Below are 26,627 nucleotides of genomic sequence, written 5' to 3'. Positions count from 1 at the left end.
ACTGCACTCTCCTGCCACCTGCCAGCACCCAGGCAGTTACCCTGCATGAGAAAACAGAAGTGCAATCACTTCTTGGCCTTTTGGCTAATATCAAGTGCAGAAAACAGAAGTATAGCATCATGAGTGGCAGCAGTTCAGCAGATGGTTTTCAATTCTGTGATAAAGTAGTTCAATATGCTTTTTCAAAGAATGTAAACCCCACCCTGCAATCCCCATTATTACCTAGTGCACTTAATGACTAAATGGAATGGGAGGGATTGCTCTTCATGGACCTGCCAGGGTGAATATTTAAAAAATGCATTAGCAGGGAGAGAGGCTTTTCCCAGGGCACACTGACAATTTCCAAAGCACTCCTGGCTTATAATTTCAGGACAGACAACAGACAACAGAATGAGGCACAAGACCAGCCTGTGATGGTTGGACTCGTGTTCTTTGTCTTGACTGATGGCTGGGACTACTTGTGAGAGACCTGGAACTCCTTAGGAATTCTCAATGGCTTTTTCACTCAGCACGGGTACAACAGGGAAAGGGGAGGGGTCTGAGGTGCGATACGTTTTGGGGGCAGATGTGGTCAAATGTTTCCCTTCTGAGTTCACAACTTGGGTCTTGCCTGTCACCAGGAGAAGAGGGCTTCTGATGGCCACCTGGTCATGGGGAGGTTACATGTCACTAAGAAGTCCTGTCATGGTACAAGGGATCCCACAAGATGCAAAACCTCTTCCCAGGGCCATTGGCCAGTTCTCTCCCCTACACCCAGTCTGGAAGCTATTCCCTTAGCTGTCTGATCCCCAGGATTAAGCTATTGTCTCGCATCTTCCTCTCACATCTGAGATGATCTTTACATCCATTCCTGAGGGCCCAGTGCCTGACACAGAGCAGGAACTTGGTAAAAGGCACCCAGTCTTCCAGATCCTTTCCTTTCTGTGGTTATGTGTGGCTTTCTCTGCCTGGGATGGCTCCCCCAGCTCCCCATATCCTTTTTATCTGATCATTTCCTATGTTCTCTTTTCCAAACCAAAAACTTCCAAAGGGTACAAACTCAAAAAACTTACAAGGCCATGCAGCTAAAAGATAAATGAACCCAAAAACAAAAAGGCACACACACACTTTTTGAAGCTGTATCTAGTGAACCACCACAGACACTATAATTTGGCATGTGATTTTCTCTCTATCTACCTCCCGTGACATCCCCCTACTCAGCTCCCTAAGCTTTTATTTTTATCTTTGTATAAGTGCCAGTAAGGGGCTGCTCAATTGTACAACCCCAGGGGCACCATTGACATTGTACTCTACAGACTGTGGTGACATTCACTCTGGAATATATATTGGAAATGTTGCCTGCTGGAATTATGCAAAGGGCAGCCTTACCCTGAACATATATTGTTCCCTGCTGCCCTCCCCTGTTTCCCCCAGACTTTGTGCTTGGGTAATAGTAGACCTTCAGGAAAAGTTCACGGGACCTAGGGGTTGCTTTTCAGCTAATGCGTGCATTTTGAGCTGTCTCGGGGCAGAGATGGAGAATCAGATTCCTGCTTTATCTCATTGTTTGGATCTGGCTTTACTTAATGGACTCCTGCATAAGCTTTTCTGATTTAAAGGCTATGTTGCAAAACAACGTCCTAATTGGTTTCTTTAACTTTGCCCCCACAATTCTGCCAGGAAACTCTTGTGTGGAGCTGATCTGACACAGAACGGTTCCTAAAGCTGTCAGATGCACTGAAGGGTCGGGCCATGAACTTTCTTTAAAGGGGACCTATGGGACTGACAGAGAAGGCACTGACACAGGCAGAATTTCCTGACCCACTAACTCGGCCTCAGAAGCAACCTAAGGGAATGTGCGGAAGCATCATTCTTGACGCTTGGTGCAGGCTGTTTGATTTGGCTATTCTGCATTTTTTTTTTTTTTTAGCTCAAGGAAGGAAAAAAAATGTCCTGCTGACTCTCTTCCCATTTTTATGGGATATTTAAGGAAATTTAAGGAAATAAAATTCAGGCAGATTTTTAAGGGGTCCTCCAAATCCAGTGGTAGGGTAAGGTGCAGCTATGGTAAGGTTGAGGGTAGGTATTTTCACTTGGAGACACATTTCCCTCTACATCATTGTTCATCTGTGGACTTGCTTTATGTAATGTAATCTATCTGGGCACCTCAACAGAAAAAAGCAATAACAACAACAATGAAAACAAAGCCATTGTGCTCTTCCTGCTAGTTTTTCAGCAAGAAAAGGGCCAGAAAACCTCTTTGTTTAGACATTAAAGCAGCTTCCCTAATACTGGGCAGGGACAGGGCATCTTGGAGGCCCTAAAGGCAACCTCCCCTGCGCAGGTGGCCAGATCGTCTGGGGGAAGATCTCGGATCAAACACCTGGGTTCTGAGACAGCGCGGATCAGCGAGACGGCAGTGGAGAGTGGCCAGCAGGGCCTGTAAGGCCTTGGCGGACCTGTTCTCCACAGCGACACCTTGTGGCTATGAGAAGCGATGGCTGTAACAGCACGCAGTCAGCACCAACTTTCTCCCCACCTGGGTGCGGGAGGTGACCAATAAACCGCTGATTTTAGACAATTCAAGGGGAACGTGAAGCTCCTAGAGGGAGCCATTAGACTTTGAATAATTCATGTGACGGCTCATATAGCTAACTGGAAAAATAAAAGAGGTTAGGCTTGGATTTGTAGCGCAGTTTATGTTACAAAAGATATGGTCCTTATCATGTACCTGCTTGATGCTTTTCCTCCCAGCGATGGGAGAAAGCAAACAGGTTGGTTCAGCTTTTAATCAGCCTTTGTTTCTTCCCATCGATTTACGCTGTTGACTCTACTTCCAATGAAAGTAAAAGCAATACAGAGGACGCTGGTCGCGACAAGAGCCAGCACCTACTGTGGCCACTCCATTCTAAATGCTCTCCACGTACTAACTAAAGTAATCTTAAAAACAACGTCCGAAAAGGATCTAGCTCTTTGTCTCTCAAGGCAGAGAACAAATTATGGCCCCTTAAGCTTCTTAGCTGTATGCGCTCTGGTATCTGATTTTCCAATCAGACAGGAAAGAGACAACTCTGGATCCTTGCACTGATGATAAGGAAATCTCACATAGAGAGTGGACAGAATACCAGTGGCATGGCCAACAGCTGGGGTGAGGTATATACATACACCAGCCGTCAGAGGCATTGGCTGTTCTTGTTGTGTGTGTGTGTGTGTGTGTGTGTATGTGTGTGTGTTTAGCACTTATGCCATTCACTTGCCAGGTATATGCACCTTAATTTATTTAATTCACAACAAGCCTGTGAATTAGGTTTTATTATTACCCCCACTTTATGGAAGAGGGCATGAGACTCAGAGATTAGATAACTTGCCCACATTTAAACAGATAGTAGTTGGGGGAGCCAGGATTCAGGCTGTTTCCGAAAGCCATGATTTATTATACTGCCTATGAATACATTAGATCAAATGAAGGGTAGGTGATTGGAAAGCTGGGTTTTAAAGATGATTCTTGTTCTTATGTGCTTTTAGAATAGAGCTGTGAGGAAATTAATACCTGTTGAAATATATTTACAAGCATTAATTTTGGAATCACAGAGCTTAAACTGCCTGCTATTTTATTATTATTATTATTTTGTACTCTCATGGGTTGTGGGTTGGATAAATGACAGACATGTCCCTTCTCTCACTGTGGGCTGCAAGATGATTTCCCCTCGAGCAAATCCTGAGCCACTTGTACAGGTGATCTGAGGCTAGCTTGGTGAGCTTGTGTTTTTAAATTTAATGTTATTGTATTTTACTTTTAAGGGACATCATGACTGCAAAACATCAGTTAATATTACAGGGAAGGCCCAGACAAAGTAGTCAAAGGCTACACAGTTTTTTCAGGAAAAATAGAAGTCTTCACCTGCATTGAAAAAGGCAAATGAATTATAGTCATTGGCAATGGGCTCATTTGAGTGAAAACTATTAGAACAATCATTAGCGGTGGCATTAACCCTTTGCACTCGCTTGCTTTTTTCTCTTGCTGCTACTGATGCTAACCGTGTCGAGTCACATTCGACATCCGAGTCCAAAGGGTTAAAGGAAATGCTGAGCTCAGGATGTTACTGAGTATGACAAAGACTTTACATGAAGGATCCTGAGGATGGAAAGTGATATGCCTGTAGCAGGCTGGCCCCATCTGTGGCTCAGCTGGACATTGCCAATAAGTTCAGCGGGATTCTCTTTCATGAACACTTTCTGTTTTCATTTTGCTTTCCATAAACTGTTTATTTGTTGATGATGGTTGTGCTGAAGTGGAAAGGGCAGAAAGTCATGTCTGGCTTTCAACCTTTTAGACCATATATCTGGCTTTCCTTTCATTTGTTATGAGAAACGATCATTTTGTTTCAAGCGTTTGTGAGTTATCAGTTACTTTTTAGCAACTGCAGTACTGTGTAAATTTAGAGGACTTCAGTAAGGGTCGAGAACCTTAAAGCTGCAAACCTTAGGAACGTATCCTAAGGAACTAAAGCATATAATGATGTAACTCTGAAGATGTCTATTGAAGAATTGTTTATGTGACAGGTGGACAGTTTTAAAATGAGAAAAAATTTGGTTAGATAGGATTATGCTACATTTTTACAATGGAATATTAGGCAGCCATTAAGATGGTTATTATGTTTGCATGGATATTTGATAATAAAAATTATTTTTGATATAATAATGTTATTGTGGTTATGGTTTTAAAGAGTCCTTATCTTCTCTAAATAGTTGTTTAAATATTAGAGACAAAGTGATATACTACTTCAAAATAATGGGAGAGAGGATGATGTATAAATGAAACAAGATTGGCTATGAGTTGATAGTCACTGATTTGAATAATGGCTACATAGGAGCTTGTTATATTATTCTATCTGCTTTTGTAGATATTTGAACATTTTCCTACTACGAATTTAAAAAGATAAAAGTTGTGAATGTACATTTATTGAGGTTGTAAAATGTTAATGATTTTTGCTAAATAAAAAAGTAAGCAGTATATGCAGAATGGTTCTTTTTCTTGTAAAAAAATACACATATGTACATGAACAAATAGGAAATTATTGAAAGTCGATGTGCCAAAATATGGGTTATTCCTGGGTGGGGCACTTGTGGATGATCTTATTATTTATTTATATCTACTTGTCTATATTGTTTAGTTTTTCTAGATTATATTGTTTGTATATTTAAAAATAAAAAAAAATAGTGGGTGTGGGAAACTGGCAGTATCCACTAAAGCTGAGCATGTGCAAACTCTATGAGCCAGTAATTCCACTTCTAGGTATATTCAAATCGAAATCTGTACATATGTTCAGCAAAAAGGAAAAGGATAAGAATATTCATAGCAGCTCCATTCATAATAGCCTCCAAGTGGAAACAACCCAAATGTCCATCAGTACTAGAGTGAATAAGTTGTGCTATCTTCACATGATGAATACTGCACAGAAACTGAGAGAGCACAAGTAAATGAGACAATATGGATAAATCTTAGATACATAATATTGAGTGAAAGAAACACACAAATCCATTTATTTAAAGTTCAGAACAAGAGAAATGAATCTAAGGGTTAGAAGCCAAGACAGCGGTTTTCTTTGGGGTGTCAGTGGCTTGGCAGGAAACATGAGGAGGTTTCCTTGGAGGCTTTAGTAATAATGCCCCTTTTCTTGATATGGATGTGGGTTACACAGGTGTCTATTTTATGGAAATTAATTTGGATGTATGCTTAATGATTTGTGTGTGTTCCTGTATTATGTTACATTTCAATAAAAAAGTTCAAAAAGTTATAGGACTCGTGTGCAGTGTTCAAACTAAGTGGTGGACTAGTGCGTCATCGTGCAGCCTGTAGCTCCATCCATTAGAGTAATGGCTTGTTCAGCAATCTCAGTAGGAAGAGATTTAAAGTTAATATGGAAATCCGGTACTAACAGCTGCATTTGCGCAGCCTCCACTCATGAACATCCTGACTTTTCCCCTCCCCCTCACTATGCTTGTGCCAGATGTCCCTAAAACATGGACCTCCAAGGTTCAGAATGGGGGATGGAGAAGCTCTAGATCTGAGGCTGAGCTTTGCCTCAGACTGGGGACAGGAAGAAACTCGTGAGATCATCGTCATATTGTAAATAGTCACAGTCACTCAGGGACCATGCATGATGTAATGCACACAGCTACCATTTGTCAAGCACTTACTATGTGCCAGGCATTTTTCTAAGTGCTTTGCCTGTATTAATTCACTTAATTGTCACTACAGCCCTGGGAGAGGGAGAAAGTATTTTTGCAATCCCCACTTTGGAGATCAGAAAAATTAGGTAGCTTGCTCACTGTAGCTTGTAAGAGGTGGAGCCAGCTTTTGAACCCAAGCAGTCTGGCTCAAAGCCTGCACAGGCTCATGAGACAGAAGCCAGGCCTGTGCTTTCTGTTCTGAGCCAGGTTCCCTTCTTACTCAGCCCGGACACCTGGTCTTTTTGGGGGCTGTATCTAGTCATCTTCTGTCCCTCCTCTCCCCTTAGCCTGATTCCAAAAAGCTCAATTGGAATGCTAAAACATTCATTCATTCATTAAACAAATACTTATCAAGCACCAAACATGCCCAGACACTGTGCTAGACACTAGTGATATATTTGTTTTGTTTTGTTTGTTTTTGATACAGGGTCTCACTCTGCCACCTGGGCTAGAGTGCAGTGGCCTCATCATAGCTCACTACAACCTCAAACTCCTGGGCTCAAGTGATCTTCCTGTCTCAACCTCCCAAGTAGCTGGGACTACAGGCACACACCACCACACCCAGCTAATTTTTCTATTTTTTGTAGAGACAGGGTCTAGCTCTTGCATTCCTGGCCTCAAGAAATCCTCCCGCCTCAGCCTCTCAGAGTGTTAGGATTACAGGCCAACCGTGCCTGGCCGTATTTGTAAGCAAAAAACAGATATGGCCTCTGTTCTTATGGAGCCTCAAGTCTAATGTAGGTGATGAACATCATTCAAATAACTAAATAAAACTACAAAATTATACATGTTAAGGAAGCAGTGGAAAAGTATTAAAGGATCCAGGGAGGGAACCAAAGCAGAACAGGGGATTTTACGTACATCATTGTCTCATTCTGTCTTCACACATACACAAAAGTATCTGAAAGATGGCATTGGTCCCATCCCAAGAGGAGAAACTGAGGCTAAGAGAGGTAAAATGACCAGCCCAAGGTCACTCAGCTGACAAAAGACAGGGCTGGTGCTCATGTCTCCACAATTCAGGCTCTTTGTTGCCACTCATGAATATTTTCAGATACTTCCACAACAACCAGCATAGAAACAGTGACAACTACCTTTTCTTGTTCTACTCCTACATTCCTGACCCATATCTCTTCTCAAAATTCCCCAAAACAATGTGGCATAGATCTTGTTATCCCTATATCCCATACCACAGATAAGGACACTGAGGTCTAGAGAAGGGAATTGATTTGTTTATGGCCACCCGGCTAATAACTGGTAGAGTCAGGATTTGAACCCATAGCTGATTCCAAAGTGAGCAGAATTTCAACTATATTATGTGAGCCCTCCAGGCCTCGCTATAAAACTGAGCTCCTTATCTGGAAAGGAATTTTGCAAAACAGAGTTTTTGGCAAACCTTCATGTAACAAAAGGTTAAAATGTTCAAGATATTTTGATGCTTCTAGTTTAGTTATTTTTTTTCTTTTCTTTTCTTTTTAATGTGGGATCTTCCAAGCCAGCCCTAGCCACAAGGAAAGGAATAAAAAAGATATTTATCCTAAGAGGAGAGGGTGCAAGAAAAGCAAGATGCAAACTTGCCCTGGAACTGTGGTTAACTAGAGGTGTCAGAGACACTTGAAGACATCAGAAACAGAGAAAGACGGGTAGGGCCTCTGGGTCATATCCAAAATGATAAAAATGTAATTAACTTGAGCCAGGTTCCTCCAGCCCATAGCAGTGACCTACCCTTTGGGTGTGTGGTTGTATTTATCAGTTCTGGGCTAAGGACTTGGGGCCAAGTGTCTGTCCTTATGGAACACAGTAGGGACTCATTATGGCCACTCGCTGGCTGCAGGGTGTGGGGGAGATGTGACGTGGGAGGGAATAAGGTCTTCTTTGAATGATTCATAAGGTGCAATTCAGAAGCCTTAACTATGCCTGCACCCAAGGCATTGACCGGCATATAAAGCCATGATCTTAAGCAGTTCTGGGGCTTTGAGGAAAGATCTTACGTCTAGGGGAGAGGGTAGTGGGAAGAACCAGGGGCAGTAGGAAGAACTTCTAAAGGAAGCTCTGGGCCACAGGCTATGGATTTGGGTGTCCTGGGTGTTGAATCATGAGATGCAGAAGTTACTGAGAATAGACAGTCAATGTCTGAAGTCAACAATAATTTTTCCAACCATTTAAATTCACTGACTAAAGCCTGCCTTATTCAGAAAGGGATTTGGGTGAGGTCTGTTCCTCCTGCTGGTCTCGTACACTGCAATCCTCAATTTGAGTTAATAAGGTGCCATTGTAGATACCAAATTTCCTTTCGAGTATTCTAATTAAATCCCATGTAACACTTCTGATCAATAGTGGTAGCTGCCTAGAGTGCTGGGATGAGAAAATTTTTGAGACTAAATCTGGGCTTAACTGAAAAGAATGCCATGATCGTGGCGTCTGCCACAGGCACAGGAGAGAGGAGTGGGGGTACATGTGTCACATATCTGTCACCCTGAAGCTAATTGTTTCACTTCAATTATTAGTTTCATCTCTTCTCATTTCCAAAAAACTTGGGAGAAACGCTTACTCTACCTACCAGCCTAGACAGAAACCATATCCCAAATATGAATGTCATTAACATCATTAACACTATTAATTGAACACCATTAACTCATAAATCAGCCTAAGAAATAGGGTGGGAAGGTAAAAGTGCCACATTTCCTCCTGATTTTTCTGGGCTTTATGAGCTAGGAAATCACTTTAGTCTGGCTCCTTGGTTGGCAAGCTAGCCCACTCAAGAGGGGTTTATTGTAAGAGTGCAGATGAGAGTGATAAGGGATTTGAAAGATCTCATGCAAATCCAAGCTCAGACACTTCACAAAGGAACTGGAGATTTTCTCCACAAGAAAAGCTTCAGGTACCCCAGTAACTGCAGTTTGAATATTTAAGGTTGGGTATTAGCATCACTCAGAGACTTTCTTCCCTTTGGGCTTGGTCTGTTCTCCTCTGTCTTCCCATGTGGCTTCTTCTCTATCTTTCCTCTATTTATAGCATCTGCTCACTTATAATCATTGTTTCTTTTTTTCTTGGAGACAGGATCTCACTTTGTTGCCCAAGCTGGAGTGCATTGGCATAATCATAGCTCGCTGCAGCCTTGAACTCCTGGGCTCAAGTGATCCTCCTGCCTGAGCCTCCCAAGTAGCTGGGATTACAGGTGTGCACCATCATGCCTGGCTAAATAATTTTTTTTTGTAGAGATGGGGTCTTGCTTTGCTGCCCAGGCTGATCTTAAACTCCTGGCCTCAAGCGATCCTCCCACCTCCGCCTCCCAAAGTGCTGGGATTACCGGTGTGAGTCTCCACACCTAGCTGTCATTGTTCCCTTCCACCTTTGGCTTCCATGCAGCTCCCCATGACCCCTCTAACCTCCCTCTCTTGGACTTTTGCAGCCTTTACTCCCACCATGGCCTGCTTGATTCTTGACATGTTTTCCATTTTTCATTCCCAAGAGTGAGACTCTGATTTATACAGATTATCTTTTGATACTAGCTCATGTCTCAAAGACAAGCTCAGGATTAGCAGTATGAACTGTGGTAGATAGAAAAAATTGCCCCCAAATGTCCACTCCTGTGCAATGTGACTTTGTAGCTCTTCCCATCAAGAGGAGGAGTCTATTCTACCACCTTTAATCTGGGTTGGATTTGTGACTGGCTTTGGCCACAAAAATGTGGTGGAAGTGATGTTTTGCCAGTTTCTAGTTTAAAACTCAAGAGGTCTCACATACTTGCTATTCTTTCCCAGGACCCCTCCACAAGAACAAGCCCTGGCTAACCTGCTTCCAAATGAGAGACCCTGTTGTTCTGGCCAAGGCCATTGTAGACCTTCCTATAGCCAGTGGACATCCAAACATAGGAGAGAGCCCAGCCAAGATCAGCAAAACTATGTACCCAGCCCTCAGCTGATTAGAGATGCACAAGGGAGGGAACCCAACTGAGACCAGAAACTCTCCCAGTGGAATCATTCGCAGCCTCATAATCACTAAGAAATTCTCATTGTCTTAAGTTACTGAGTTTTTGAGGAGTGGTTTTTTATGCAGCAATAGCTGATTGATACAATGACTTTAAGTAAATCTCTAAACTTCTTTGAGTATCATTTCTCTCTAAGTATTCATTTCTCTCTAAGAAATGAATCAGCAACCTTCCCGGCAAGACCTCCTCTTTCCAGCCACAAGCCAGTTACCACTAGGTCAGGGTAGACACCCTGTTTGAACGGCAGTGGAAGAGGGAGAGGTCAGTAAGCTCACCTGAAAGGCCTAAAGCAATGGACCAGCTACCTTATCTTCTGATTTATCCACAGATTTATTTGTAAACTGTCTCCCTTACTCATTTCCCGTACTATGCTAATAACAAGGCTTCCTCCTCATTTTAAACTGGTAAGTTCTAGGGATGGACAAGAAAATTAGTTCATCCCATCAGTAAACACTTGCTCAGGACCATAACAGTAGACGTGGCACAGTCTGCGCTGTGAGAGGGAGGCAGCGATGGAAACAGGTCCTTGCAGCACGCGGATGCACAATGTGGCCTTTTCCCTTGGTCCCCACATCTAATCCATTAGCCAGTCCCATGACTCTACCACCTCCAGACAAATCCTGAATCCATCCATTTCTCCCCAGTTCACTGCTATTGTCCTGACGCAAGCCATCGTCACTCTCACCATAGCCTTCCAACCAGTCTTTATGCAGCAGATGGAATATTCTTTTAAAAGTCAGATCACATCCTTCTCTTGCCCTGAATGCTCCAATGGGTTCTTATTGCACTGAGACGAAAACCCAAACTTTTCATCACAGCCTATAAGGCAGTGTACGAACCAGCCCTTGCCTGGCTCTTCCACTGAATCTCTTGCCTTTCTCATCCTCTCTCACTCTGCTCCATCTGCACAGGCCATCTCAGTTCCTCTGGCACTCCCAGCTTGCTCTGACGTTCGCATCCATTCACCTGTTGTTGTCGAAAATGCTCCACCTCTCTCCCTCTACATCTTTGTGCGAATGCTTCTATCTCACCATTCAGGTATGGAGCCCAGGGTCGCCTTCATAAACCACTCTTCCCTCACCGCTCCAGCTAAAGTAGCAACTTCCTCCCCATCACCACTGTCGCTCTCCACATCACCTTGTTTTATATCCCCACCCCCACGTTCTGTCTATTCACTGGCTAATGTGTTTGTTGTCATTACCCCCTTATAATGCACATCATCATCTCTTATGCACTGAAGACAGGAGTCTTGTCTGTTTGTTTCATCTCAAATATATACAACAATATACCTGGTGTACACCTGGTGATACCTTATACTGAATAAATAGTTGTTGGGAAAAAAAATGAATGACTGCAGAGGCCTAAGGAAGTACCAAGAAGAAGTGAATTACCCCATAAAAAAAATAATAGCTTCTTCATTTGCTCAAAATTCCACCTTTGTAATTTCTAATTACCTTGCTTCAGTTGTCAACCAAATGCAGCTGGGAAGCAGAGTCTCAGACCTTGTAAACACTTGCAGAATCCGGGGTCTGCTCTGGGAGGTGGGTGGGTGAGTAATTAATCACTGTTTATTTGCGATCGCCTTTGCCTAACATGGGTAAATCATGGCTTCACGCTCAATATTTCAGTTGTTTTAGTTGTAGAGATGTTTATTTTCCTTAAAGCATTTGCAATAAGAAGTGCTGGCACCTATGGAGGAAAATAGGTCTTTGGCTTTAAGAGTCAACCAGGAACTGGGCACATGCAGGGAGGTCCTGATTGTCAACTTCCGCTAGGAGAAATTCAGCAAGTTCATGCATAGTGTGCTGCTCGTGACACTGAACATCTGGTGGACCAGGCGAGGAAGAATGCAGTTACAGTTTTATTCTTTTTAGCATCATGTTAAATTGGCCATGCAGCCAGGGAAGGTGCAATTGAGTTATAAGAGGGCTGAAGTATTAAATATAAATCCAGAAGACAGTCAAGGTGTTTGGCTCAAGGTGGGATAAGACTCTAATAGGAGGTGAAATGCATTTAGAAAAACCATGAGTGGAAAAGACATTTTCTTTGCTAATAATTTGCCTCATTTGATACTGGGAGATGGAGTCATGGGGTTGGCACTTCTTGGAAAGGCGAGTTCCTTTGGAAAACAGGGTATTTCCTTCTGAAGGGGAATTGGATTCCTTAAATGTCAGTGGGATCCGGGAGTGTGGCCAGATGGAACATTTTATTGTCATCTCTTGTTTTCTTGCATGTGGCTTTTCTGTCTGGCCTTTTCCACATTCTCCTTCATGCCCAGCAATTGGACAGGCCAAGCCTCTCCAGGGAGGATCCTATATTTTTAGCTTGTTTTAGTAAATGTGTCCATCAGGAGCGACAGGCTCAGCTGGCCAACAGAAAGGTGGCAGAAAAGCCGTTGCCTTTACCACCTTTTCCTCAAGCCCCTCTTTCCTACTGGCTTGGTGGGAAGCCATTAGAACGCCACAGACTGGGTGGCTTGAACACCAGAAATCAATTTTCTCGTAGTTCTGGAAGCTGGAAGCCCCAGATCAAGGCGCCAGCAGGGTTGGTTTCTCCAGAGGCCTCTCTCCTTGGCTTGCAGACAGCCACCTTGCTGTGTTCGCACGTGGACTCTTCTCTGGGTGCACATGCCTGGCATCTCTTCCTCCTTTCATAGGGACGCCAGTCGGGTTGACTTCAAGCCCAACCTTATGACCTCATGTAACTTTAGCTACTTCTTTAATGGCTCTACCTCCAAACATGGGGGGTTAGGGATTCAACATCTGGATTTTTGTGGGTGGGCACAATTTAGCCCATAACAACCACTGGGCACTTGAAATGTGGTTGGTTCATGTTGATATGTGCTCTAAGTATAAAATACACCCCAAATCTTTCATCATTCATTTTTTTTATCATTTCATCATTTTTCATCATGTACGATAAACAGAATGTAAAGCATCCCATTAATACTTTTTTATATGGATTATACGTTGAGTGACAATATTTTGGATATATTGAGTTAAATAAAACATATTAGTAAAATTACATTCACCTGTTTCTTTGTACTGTTTCAAGTGTGGCTACACTAAAAACTAAAGCTGAAATTACATTCAAAGCTTGTATTATGTTTCCACTGGACAATGTCTGTCCAGAGACCCGCCGATAGCTGACCCAGCCACCCCTTGCAGTCGGTGGGGATATCGCCCTCTGCGGCCCTCTCTCGACCCCATCCTTGGGCCATCTAACTCCTTTCCTCCTCCCCGCCTTCCACGCCTCCTCTCTGGTTCAGTCATCTGTTCCCCCAAGCGGTGCTGCAGGACAGGGCAGGGTGGAGATCCCAGTGGCAGTGGGCATCGGGAGCTTTCCGATGACGGAACTGGAGGGAGGGAGACACTCACTCTGCCTCTCCCTGTGGTCTGGCTCAGAGTGGGAGACGTGCAAGATAAACAGACCTTCCAGGCTGTCTAGAAGACTCCTCTCAGCACATCCCTTGTGCGTTTTGTGCCGAAAGAGTCTCTATCTCATACTCTGCTTTCAGTTGTTTTGTCGAAAGCCTCATTTTGGAATGTTCCAGGTCCCAGGAAGGAGTTAAGGGGTGAAGGGAAAAAAATCCCATCTGACCACACAGATGGCAAATAACAAAAATATGGTCCCTGATTTGTTCCAACCAGCAGAAAGCAAAGGAATGGAGGGGGGGGGGGAGATAGGAAAGGCGCTTGAGTAGGGTTCAAGGCCACATGAGGGGCATTTTATATGCATCATTTCTCTCGGCTCTTCTAACAACCTCATATTATTCTCATTTTACAGACAAGGAAACAGAGACCTGGAGAGTTTAAATAACTCCTTTGGGGTCACCTGGAGGATAACAGGCCCAGTATATGAGAATGAATGCGTGTATCTGACTCTCCAATGCCGTTGTGTGGGCCTGGAGTAAAAAGGGAAAGCTTTCTGGAGCAGGTGGGGACTCTCTCAAGTTGGATTCAGGTCCAGGAAGGAAAGCAGAGAGAATTCTAGGCTAGAGGCTGGCAAGAGTGTGGAGGAAGGGCCACCACAGGTACTCCCTGGAAAGTCCAGCCAAGAAAGGATCCTGTCCTCTGCCCCTTACCAGGTTACCCTCCTGTTACTCTTCTGCTTGAAGTTTAGGGTTGGGGGACACTGGGACTTGGAAAGAACTTGTAGGCACCATCCCATAGTCTGCTCATCCCATTGTCTATGGGTCATTCCCTGCTGGGCTCACTCACCGGCTTCGTACAAGGTCTTTTTTGAGGTTTACTATTTCCTTGTTCATATACTTGATGCTCTTCAGTGGCTTGTCAGGTACATGCTGAGAAGACAAAAAAAAAAAAAAAAAAAAAAAAAGGAGTGTCACTGCAACTGTTACAAATGGAGCCAGGCTACAGGAGGCTCATGTGTTCACCTGAGATGTCCAGCCAGGTCTGGGATCCTGGGCAGCACAGAGTCCACCTCAACAACAAAAGAGGGGGCCGTGTGATGTGGTGGACATAGCAAGGGCTTTGGAGACAGGTGGACCTGAGCTCTGATTCTGGTTCTTCTGCCTGGTGACCAGCTAGCTGTGTGACCTTGAACAAATTCCTCAACCTCTCTGAGCCTCAATTTCTCCACTAGAATGGAAGAATAACTCCTACTCAGTTGTGAAGATTAAATTAACTGCCAAATTCCTCATTCATAGCAAGCGTTTGATAAATGGAAGCTACTATTAGTAGGATTAAAGTAAAAAATAGTAAGCATTAAAAATAATTATTATTGGTGACATTGGCAGCTGATTTGGAGAGCTGAATCTGATCAATATAAAAATACAAATTTACTTTTTCCCCATTCCTTTCCCAACAACAAGATTTTACCACTGAATCATGCAGATAATTGTTCATGGGTTTTTCTTTCCCTTTCCTTTGGCCATTTGCCTTAACCAGACATAGAGGAAACCTCACATTACTTAGAGGTTGATACCAGGTCAACTCAACTATTAAAGATAGTTAATTTAACTACATTTTAATATAAAAGCCATTTTTATCAGGCCCTAGTAAGGAGACTATAACCATAATCAGAATATTATCTGGGTTATCTTGCCTTGAAATTAGCAATCCTCCTGCATTGGCCTCCCAAAGTTCTGGGATTATAGGTGTAAGCCACCACGCCTGGCTCCTTGGCTGAAAACTGATAGCAGACGCATCAGCTTTCCTCTGGAGGGATGGGTGAAGTGGGTGGGGAGGCAGGTCTCTGAGAAGGCAGGTAAGGAACCCCAGGAGTACTTTCTCAAACTTTTGTATGATGGACATTTGCTTTTCTCACACACCCAGCCTCTTGTCACCCTCCCACTTCGTACCAGTTCCCTGGTTAAACCTTTTGCCTCTCCCTGCTCAGCACTTGTACCTTGGGGGATACTGATGGCACCAGCAACAGGGGTGGTCCTGAACGACCGAAGCCAAACAGCACAGCCAATCCCCTGTCACTGAGACTGGTTCAGGGATAGTCATGTGACCCAGTTTGGGCAAATAGGATACAAACATTTTCCAGGGGCTTCTGGGAAGCATGATTCCTAGATCTTCTAGGAATCATAGGCAGAGATGTTCTCTTTTCTGATGACTTTGAATGGAGAAGCAGACGTTCCCTAAGAGTTGCTGGCAGCCATTTTGTGCCCATGAGGGGAGTCAGCCTTGGGCTAAGAAGATGTGGGGAAAGGGCAGAGAGAAGACTCAGAGAAAAACTTGTCCCATGGTGCCTTGTGCAACTGACCAAGCTTCACTAGAATCTGAACTTTTCATGAACATTTCCTTTATTATTAAAAACAGCTTAAATTAGTTTTTTTGTTGTTTGCAGCCACAATATTCTATCTGAAATGTGTCCCTCTCTTTTTTTTTTTTTTTTGAGACAGAGTCTCGCTTTGTTGCCCAGGCTAGAGTGAGTGCCATGGCATCAGCCTAGCTCACAGCAACCTCAAACTCCTGGGCTCAAGCAATCCTCCTGCCTCAGCCTTCCGAGTAGCTGGGACTACAGGCATGCGCCACCATGCCCGGCTAATTTTTTCTATATATATTAGTTGGCCAATTAATTTGTTTCTATTTATAGTAGAGACGGGGTCTCGCTCTTGCTCAGGGTGGTTTCGAACACCTGACCTTGAGCAATCCGCCCACCTCAGCCTCCCAGAGTGCTAGGATTACAGGCATGAGCCACTGCGCCCGGCCCTGTGTCCCTCTCTTGAGAGTGCCAAGGCAGGCAAGAAATTGAGACTTAACTTCAGCAGTCCTTCTTCCCCTCTCGCCACCCCTTTCGAGAGATCAAGATCAGATGACCCCCCATTCTGGTGCATTTTGCAGTAAAAACAATGAGATTGGCCCTGCTGAGATCAAATATTTGAAATTGAGGTTGCCTCTCTTTCTAATCCTACTATTTTTTTTTTAGTACCTCATTATATCTTTCTTACAGGACCAATACCTTTCCTAAAAGATGTTGTGAACTAAATATTTATGAACAAAGGCTAAATAAGCATACAAATATTTTCCTGCCAGATAATTAAAAAATACATGATTGAAACCCTGTTTGAAGACACAGTCATGTATATATCACTCTCTTAAACATCTTAAATTTCACCTCCCTCATGAAACAACTATGATAAGGTCCAACTTTCCAGCCTTTTCTCTTCAAATGTCATGTAATGATAGTTGCCCCATGTACTAAGGATTCACGTCATTTTGTAAGAGTGAATTTGAACTGGCTGGGTTTAGTGCTGAACAACTTACGGTGGCAAAGCCAAAGTTGTGTCTTCAACTTGACACAATACTTTAGCAGGGCAAGATGCATCTTCCAAGCCCCACAGCTATGCCAGCATTTCAGTGGATTCTCAGGACACCATTTTTGTTAAATTATAATTGTATAATTATAGCATAAATGTCATAAATATAAATATAATTATAATATAAATATAATTTTGTTTTATAATTACAATTTTATTTAATTACAATGAAAATAAGCCAGCAGTAATAACTAGTTATTAGGACTTTTATAAACATCATCTGATATTAATACAATAAAAAGTTTATAAAGCATTAAAAAAATCACTCTCACTACAACCTTTCTAGAGGGCAATTTAGACATACATACGGCAAACCTTAAAAATACTTATCTTCTTGCCCTAGCAATTCCACTTCTAGCCAAGAAAATTATGTGGCAAGGATGAAAAGATTTATCCATGAGGATGTCTGTAACAGCAGTGTGAATAATAGTTAAAAAAGCCTAAATGTCCAGCAATAGGCATTGGGGGAATATATTATGGTCAGTTCAGACAGTGGCAAAGGATGCATTTGAGTATTGGTGCTACCACTTAATGTTGCTACAAATGTTTATTTACTCACATGGAAAGGTGGTAATGAAATAGTAATTTTGAGTGAAAAGGCATTTAAAAAAATGTAAAGATATTAGATCATAGGGAGGTTTTAAGATTTATATATATAAAATCTATAGAAATTTCTAGAAATTTATATTTAACACAAATTATGTCTTAAAATATGGATATATCTATAATAATATAATTAGCTGGAAGTAAATACAACAAATTGTTAATAGGGATATTAGCTCAGGGTGTTTGAATTATAGACAATTAAATAATTTTTTGCTTTGCTTATCTGTTTTTCTTAATTTTCTATACTTCACATATATTAATTTTAATAAAATAATAGTGTTGCTCATGTTTATAAAGCAATTTTGAATAATTCTCTCAAGGTAGGCAAAACATAAATGTCTAATTGCTGATTTAAATGGAGTCAGGTAAGAGTCTGGAATGATGGAAGTTAATAGTTTATTTTAACACACTGTATCAGGCGGGGTCTAGGCAAGAAATCAGAGCTCATGCCAGGTAGTTCGATAGAGGGAATTTAATAAGGGGGATGGTTACAAAAGTGTTGGCAGATCAGAAAAGCCACATAGAAAATGGCAATGCAAGCTAGAGATTAGCAAAAGGAGGAAGCCTCTGCCACCTCCAGGGCTGAAGGGACTAAGGGAAGAGGTGGCTGTCAGAAGCCCTGGGATGGGGCCACCTGGCGCAAACTGGACTCATGGAAGGGGCACAGTTTCTGTTGGAGGTGCCACCACAAGCTGAATGAGAGAGACGGAGAAATACCCTGGCTTCTTCCTAGCTCTCAAGACTCCAATTTCCTGCTGGTGCCTCTTATTGGCTGAACTGACTTGGAAGGAAGAAGGCAAAGGCACCCATGAATTGGAGGTTGCAGGATCAGCCCCTTGCGAGGAGCAGGAGATGGGGATGGTGTTATCCTTATAGCTATGCAAACGGCTTGGACTACAAAGCTGGTTCTTCCCTTAATTTAACCAAGGACCTCTTTACAGATGGTAACTTTGGGTATTCCTTTTCTTTTGATCCCAAGCCTGGGATCCCCAGAGTTTTCCATGGCTTAAACATATGTGTAGATTTAGGATTATTCATTCCTTTCGCCCCGCCCCGCCCTGCCTAGTCTCTTTCTTTCTTCCTCTCTCTCTCCCCTTCCTCTTTCTTTCTCAAAATCATTATCAAAAATCTTGAATCTAGGGTATCCAGAACTCTCCTACTTCTTCCAGTTTCTTTCTCCAGAAAGGATGGTATATTCCAGATCTTTATATTATAGATCTCCTCCTCTCCTATCAAAACTTATCTGTCCTACGTCCAACACCTTTAGGTCCTTATACTCTTTGCTGATACTGACTGAGGGGTCTCCCTACCCAGGTAACACATTTGTAATACAAGTCCACATTTAAGATTTTATTCTAGTTATGAAACTAACTCATGAACATTGTACAAAATCAGGAAGAGATAAAAAAAATTTAGGAAAAAATAAAACCCAGGTATAACCCCATCACCATCTCTGTGGATGACCTTTGCTTTGCACTCTGTGATGACGCCCAGCCTCATTGTGTAAAAGGCATCTTGGGGACAGATGTTTTTGATTTTTCTGTCCTTGCTTCCCTTGGATATGCCATTGGCCTTCAGAACTTTCAGTTTTTCCACAGCTCTGCAGAGCGTGGGTGATGACTCCATTGTTTGTTTCCTGGAAAACAAAGTCAAATCTCTGCCCTGCCCACCCTTCCTACAGTATGTATGAACAGTGTCCTTCCTAGGATGGAATAAATGAGGTTTTTTTTGGTTTTTATGTTGAGACAGAGTCTTGCTCTGTCGCCCCAGGTAGAGTGCAGTGGTGTCATCGTAGTTCACAGCAACCTGCAACTCTTGGGCTCAAGCGATCCTCCTGCCTCAGCCTCCTGAGTAGTCGGGACTACATGCGTGCCACCATGTCCATCTAATTTTTCTTTTTTTAGTATAGATGGGGTCTTGCTCTTGCTCAGGCTGGTCTTGAACTCCTGAGTTCAAGCGATCCTCCCGCCTTGGCCTCCCCGAGTGCTAGAATTACAGGTGTGAGCCTGGCGACTAAATGAGTTTTTGAGAGCAGGATGGTGAGAAACCCCATGTGACGTCCTGTAATGTATCAGATTTAAAGCTGATAAATGGGGAGAGGGGGGTGTGGCCAATCCACAGACTCATAGTGGAGCCTTAGGTGGAGATGGTTTTTGGCAGGCATACTCACGTTTAATATTATAGTGTTCTGGGACTGTTGAAACAGTAATATTCAGAAGTGATATGGTTTAATCTGACAGCTGAAAAGTGGAAGGTGATAGGAATGAATGTAAAGAGATTTTTTTATAGGAAAGACCCAGGTTTGAGTCCTGGCTCTGTCACTTAGGAGTTGAGTCAACATGAGCAAGTTACATTCGCTCTCAAAGTCTCAGTTTCCTCATCTGTGAAATGGAGCTAATGCCAATCCCATCAATCCCATCAATCACATTATCATTCTCTCATGTGCCATGCACTGTTCCAAGTGTGTTCTTATGTGAAATATATGATTCCATTGAACCCTCATTATGTTATTATCCCAATTTTACAGGGTAGCAAGTGGAGGCTTAGGCAGTTGAAAACGACATGCTATTAAATGTCAAAGCCTAGATCCGAACTCAAGTTCAAGTGACATCTTAACTGCTACTCCATCCTGCCTCCCTCCCCCTGACCCCCTGCACCATTTCGCACAGTGGGAGCTAAATAAGGGGTAACAGTTGCTAGCTGCTGATTTACAGATACTGCCTCTGAAGCTCTTCCACTGAATTTTGTTAGATTTCATCATAAAGAATTTTATACGGCAGAAAATCAGAATGATTTGTTGAAGGTCATGGCCAGAAAGCCAATCTTCTCAATATCTGTTGTTCTCTGTGTTTTATGAAAGAATGCTCCAAACTCATCTTTGTTATTCCTTAAAATATGATCTACTTCCTGGAATCGGATTGAGATGAAAATGAACCCACGTGAAATGGGCTTGGGCTGATACAGACATCAGGGGAACAGCTGGGATGTTCCGCGGAGAGGCCAGGGGGGAGGAGGAGGGTTGTGGGGAGAGACAGCACCGAGGTAGCAGGCGAGATGATGAACAAATTCCAGACTCGGTACAGGGAAGCCGTAAAGAAGGGAACAGGCAGGGAGTGGGTAGGATCACGGCACGAGTGCACGCATAAGCCCGGAGACCAATGTTTAAGCGTTTGGTGGTTTTACAGTGGTGATGGGCATTTTCTTTGGGGAGAGTGAGTTTTATGTTTTTTTTTTGTTTTTTTTTTTTTTGTCTTAAGGATATAAGATGAATACCTACCTACATAAGGATACCCTGAATTAGTGACCTCATCCCCATGTGGACCCTTAGAACTGAAATAGGAAGTGTGCTTTTAAATTCTTTAAAGGCTCTTTTTGCTGAAAGCAGGTTGCATTCTTCAGATAGGATTTTGACTCAACCTCCCTGTTGCCCTCCTGTCTTCTTATGGACTCAGGAGGAAGGAAGTTGGGGCCAGGGGATTGGAAAGGAAGGGTGGCAGAAAAGGGAACTGTCTTTGGGCAGATGAACAAGTCCTTTGCTGAGAACTAAGGGAGGCTCAGTGGCAGGGGTCCTCTGGGAGGACGCGGCGGGATGAGGAGCATGGACGTGATCCCTGGGGGGAAAGCTTCTGACACCCACTTCTGGTAGGGTGCCTGGCTCTGACTTCCTTCTGTCACTGCTGAATGCATGAAGAGTTGAATGCATCACAGTCTCAAGGCGTAACTCCACAGGCTAATGGTTAGTCACAAAGGGAACGAGGTGCCCGTGTCAAGACAAGGTCTGGCGGACACCATCAGGACCACACTTAGCATCACCAATGAAGGGACATGCTGCTGTCACATGCCCCTGAAGTGATGCCCTGGGGAGGACACAGCAGCATCTCCGTAGTTAATCCCCTTGGGTCTTCTTCAAATGCCAGGGAAGCAGGACTGCCTTCTGGAAATGGTGCGTTGGGAACAAAGGAGGGGAGTTCAGCATCTCCCAACTCCTTGTCACCCTCCCCCACCATATATAACAATCCAGGGATCCACCAACTATGGATGGATGGCCCCCTGCCGGCGCTTTTGTAAATTAAAGTTTTATAGGGGCACAGTCATGCCCATGCGTTTACTATTGTCTATGGATGTTTTCTTCTTAAGCAGCAGAGTTGAGTTGTGACAGAGACTGCATGGCCCGCAGAGCCTGAAATGTTTATGCACATTTCCTGCCAAGAATGTCCAATCCGAATCTAATCACCAGGAAGCAATCAGAAAAATAAAAAGCGAGGGTCATTCTGCATAATAAATGACCTGGGCTCTTAAAATATGTCCACTCCTGTGTCCATCGCCAGGGCCTCTGGGAAGCAGGCGCTGAGAGAGGAGTACGAGAAGCTCGTAGGGAGTGAGCCTGTGACAGAGAAGAGGAGGAGGAAGCAGGGTTGGGCTAGGAGAGCTTTGGACCACAGTGCGGAGCTTACACCAGGCTCAGCCAGTGCAACAGGGAGCTCCAGAGCAAAGGCTGCCCATCACAGGCGTCCAAGCGTAGGGAAGAAATGGCCAGAGCTCACCGACTGGGGAGTGCCCGGGAAGACGTGGGCTTCAGCGTGGAAGCTGCTGTGCACCCTAACAGTGCCAACGGCTGAAGACGCTCAGCTCCCTGGCAAGGTGTTTCTTGCAGAGAGAACCAAGGGATACACCTCTTTGGCTTCCATGGTGTCATGAAAGAGGAAGGAGGCACAGGATCTGTTTCTTTAGGAAACCAAAGGGACACGACAAGTAAATGCAATGCATGATCCTTTGATCGAATGCTGAACTGGAAAGGCACAACTATAAAGGGCGTTACTGGGACGAGTGGGGAAGTTTGCATACGAATTGTATCTCTGGTAAAGGTATTGGATTAGTGTGAAATTTCCATGTTAACTGTATTGTGGTTATGAAGGAGAATGTCTTTGGAAGGTTCAGTTTTAAAAATATTATAAATAGGCCTGGCGCAGTGGCTCGCATCTGTAATCCTGGCACTCTGGGAGGCTGAGAAGGGAGGATTTCTTGAGCTCAGGAGTTCAAGACCAGCCTGAGCAAGAGCGAGACCCTGTCTCTACAAAAAATAGAAAAAATTAGCCAAGTGTCATGGTGTGTGCCTGTAGTCCCAGCTAGTCAGGAGGCTGAGGCCAGAGGATTGTGTGAACCAAGGAGTTTGAGGTTGCTGTGAGCGCTGATGACGCCATTGCACCCTACCCAGAGCAACAGAGTGAGACCCTGTCCCAAAGAAAAATCATAAATAAACATATACACACACATATATATTATACATATACGCTCACACATATATACTTATGCAAAACATCATGGCAAAATGTTAGAGCGAAACTTGGCAAAAAGATTACACAGTGAATTTAGATTAAGAGTATACAATTGGCTGTTGTACTATTCTTGCAACCTTTCTATAGGTTTGGAATCTTTTACAATACAAAGTCAAGGCAAAAAGATGAAGTGACCCTAGTCTCACTTTTTTTCTTGTGCTGCAATTAATCCCCTTGGGTCTTCTTCAAATGCCAGGGAAGCAGGACTGCCTTCTGGAAATGGTGCTTTGGGAACAAAGGAGGGGAGTTCAGCATCTCCCAACTCCTTGTCACCCTCCCCCACCATATATAACAATCCAGGGATCCACCAACTATGGATGGATGGCCCCCTGCCGGCGCTTTTGTAAATTAAAGTTTTATAGGGGCACAGTCATGCCCATGCGTTTACTATTGTCTATGGATGTTTTCTTCTTAAGCAGCAGAGTTGAGTTGTGACAGAGACTGCATGGCCCGCAGAGCCTGAAATGTTTATTATCTGGCCCTTTACAGGAAACGTTTACTAACCAATCCCCCCCCCCCAGCGAATTCATCAAGTCCTATTGACTTTACCTCCTAAAGAGCTCTCAAATCTGTCTTCCCTTCCCGCCCACTATTGTCATTCCCATTCTGCTGCAATCCACTGTTGACTCCCGACTGGACAATAGACACAGTCTCCCAGCGACCTCTTTCGCCTATCCTTGCTTCCTGTACCCATTGCCCACACAGGTGACCCTTCCAAAATGCACATCCGGTCCCATTACTCCCTTGCCTAACACACTTTTAAAATATTCCTTTTTTTTTTTTTTTTTGAGACAGAGTCTCACTTTGTTGCCCAGGCTAGAGTGAGTGCCGTGGCGTCAGCCTAGCTCACAGCAACCTCAAACTCCTGGGCTCGAGCGATCCTCCTGCCTCAGCCTCCTGAGTAGCTGGGACTACAGGCATGTGCCACCATGCCCGGCTAATTTTTTCTATATATTTTTAGTTGGCCAATTAATTTCTTTCTATTTTTAGTAGAGACGGGGTCTCGCTCTTGCTCAGGCTGGTTTCCAACTCCTGACCTTGAGCAATCAACCTGCTCTGGCCTCCCAGAGGTGTGAGCCACCTTGCCCAGCCTCCTTTTTGTTTTTTAAAGTCCAAAATCCTTCCTGGGAACTACACAGTTCTGTGTGATCTGGCTCCTGCCTTCAGCAGTATCTCGCATTGCTCCCTGTCCTGACCTCTGTGGTCTGGCCACATGAGCGTCCTTGAAGTGTCTTGTGTGTGCCACACTCCTTCCAACCACAGGGTTTTTGTACCTGCTGCTCTCTCTGCCTCAACACTCTTGTGCAATCCTTTTGCCTTCAACTTGTTCACTCTGGCTCACCCTTTGACTCTCTGCTGGGCTGCATTCCTCAACCTCTCTAAGCCTGGCAGACTGCCACATAAGGCTATACAGGTTGGACACTGTACAACTCTGGAGAGCTACACTACTCACATTTTAGTCTATGTGAATGGAATCTCTCTTTGGGGATGGGGCGGTCAGTGGGAAGGAGATATGTCTAAGTCACCTAAATTGACACATTACTGAGGAATTGCTACCTGTCAGCATTGTGCTGAGCATTTTGCACCATCGGTCTCATGTACTTCTTCCAATAACCCAATGAGATGGTTATTACTAAACCCCTTTTCCAGAGGGGAGAGGGAAGCAGGGGTGAAATTGTTCATGCTCACACCGCTGCTCAGCTGCCAGAGCCAAGACTAGTACCTCAGTCTCCCTGCATTGAAAACTTGGGTCCTCAGCCACTAAGGCTCCTTGAAAATTCAGTCTTCCAATCCTTTGGGCTGGAGGGAAAGGCAACATTATTTCATTGTTTGCTTCTCAAATCCTGCCTGTTTTCTAAGGAGGGTTTGCTGAGAAAGAAGATGAGTGTGAGCAGGGATGAAAAGCACAGAGAGAAGATGAACGCTCCAGCTAACAAAGGCAGAGTGGTGGATAATGGAGGGTGAGGAGGGGGCCTCGAGACAGGGAAGGGTGAAGTAGGGGGTGCTGACATCTGGGAAAAAAAACCCCATAAGCTTTTAAAGAACTCTTTTTATTGGTTTTTCCTGTGTGAGGTGCAATGTAACCTGCTTATCCATCCCTCCTGCGAACCCTTCTGGACCCTTCAGTAAGATCTACATTATGCACTGGCACTTTGGGAGGGGGCATTATGCTTCAAGGGGCTTGATGAGGTGTAAGCTGGGCCCCAAGGTGGGCCAAGGGGAGCAGAGGTGGACAAGTGACAAATGTAGGGTGAGGACAGATCATGGAGTTGGAATCCCAGCTCTGTGCCCTGCCACCTGTGTGACCCAGAAAAGTCATCTCCTCTGTACATCAGGGCTCCAGCGTGGCACCTGCCTGGTCTCCGTTCAACAGCTGTGAGGATACTAAGAGGTGTACTTCGTATACAGGGCTTTGTGACCCAGACCAGCCAAGAAAATGTTACTCTCACTTTCACCGTACTGGCAGTATCTCTCGTTTTTACACGTTGAATCACAAACTATAAATGAAAAATACAACATGACCAAGATTACAAAAATGTTTCCAAACAAACTCATTAAGGGCAGATGAAGGCTGTGGATGACCCGCAGGTGGTCAGCAGTGGTTGCCATGCAGGGACATAACACTAGGTGGCGCTAGATGCCACAGCTTTCATTTGCGTCCTGGTTTCTCTCAATCTCTCTGCCTCCCTCCTCCTCTCTCTTGATTGAAATGGAAATTAGCTGCCAGCATCAACGAGCCCCCGTCAGCTCTGGGACTGAGCTGGTGTGCAAACAGCCAACGTGTTATCCACCCAGTTAAAACATTTAATCAAATACATTAGTCTTATAAGCTCTTTTGAAAGACTGGATATGAGGGGCCAGTGGTCCAGCTGTCAGGCACCCATGGTCAGTGGGAATCCGTATGATGGGCTGGGGGCTGCCGTCCAGAGTCCTGCAGGAGCTTCAGGAAACAGGAGCCCCAGGACGTGACAACTACTCTATTCTGTGCTGTGCACATTGTTAATGGTGCTTCTGTTTAATAATGGTAACACTGCCTAAGTTCTCGGGGCCTCCCTTGTGTCTGGAAATGTGCTAGTCTCGAGATGGCAAAATGAGCTCCAGCTGTGAGTGCCAGCTTCAGTCTACCCATGAGTAGTCATGACTCTCTGGAGCACACCACAGTCCAATCTCATCAGTAGGGATTTCTGTGATTGATTAGCAATGTCTGCCAGGGACTGAGGAGGGGACAACAGTGTCAATGACACAAAACTGCCATGTTGGACAGGGGAAGCCCTTTTCCTGCCTTTTCTCATTAAATCCTCACAACCACCCAAAAGTTGACTGGTTGGTGTGTGATTATCATTATCCCTGATTTATGATTGAGAGACCTGAGACCCAGAGAAGTTAAATAACTTTCCTAATGTCACCGAGCTGGTGAGACCTACAATCAGAAGTTCACCCAGCCCTCATCGTTTACAGGGCCAGCTCCCTCTATTTCTTTGTTGTTGTTGTTGTTGTCATGCACTTTTAAAAACAAAATTTAGAATATTATAGGGCACAAACGTCTTGGTTACATGGTTTGCTTTTGTGCAGTTTGAGTCAAAATTTTAACCATTAGGTGTGAATGTAACCATCCCTTCCTCCTCCCTCCCACCTGCTTGATTTCCGTTGAGTTTTTCTACCATGTGTGTACATAGGTGTTGATTGATCA

The 26,627-nt window shown here is 44.0% G+C and overlaps 1 protein-coding gene across 1 annotated transcript in view; it reads right to left on the bottom strand.

Annotated features, from left to right (window-relative positions):
• CCDC60 (coiled-coil domain containing 60) overlaps positions 1–26,627 on the bottom strand; it is a 162,249-nt gene that overhangs the window by 74,816 nt on the left and 60,806 nt on the right. Inside the window, exon 2 of the mRNA XM_012756683.3 lies at positions 14,425–14,507. Within this exon, the coding sequence (XP_012612137.1) occupies positions 14,425–14,507 (83 nt within the window). The remainder of the gene's footprint in view (positions 1–14,424; positions 14,508–26,627) is intronic.

Source organism: Microcebus murinus, chromosome 22, assembly GCF_040939455.1.
Source record: "Microcebus murinus isolate Inina chromosome 22, M.murinus_Inina_mat1.0, whole genome shotgun sequence".
Taxonomy (NCBI): Eukaryota; Metazoa; Chordata; class Mammalia; order Primates; family Cheirogaleidae; genus Microcebus; species Microcebus murinus.
Note: the sequence above shows the minus strand (reverse complement) of the source record. Positions and strands in the feature narration are given on the sequence as shown.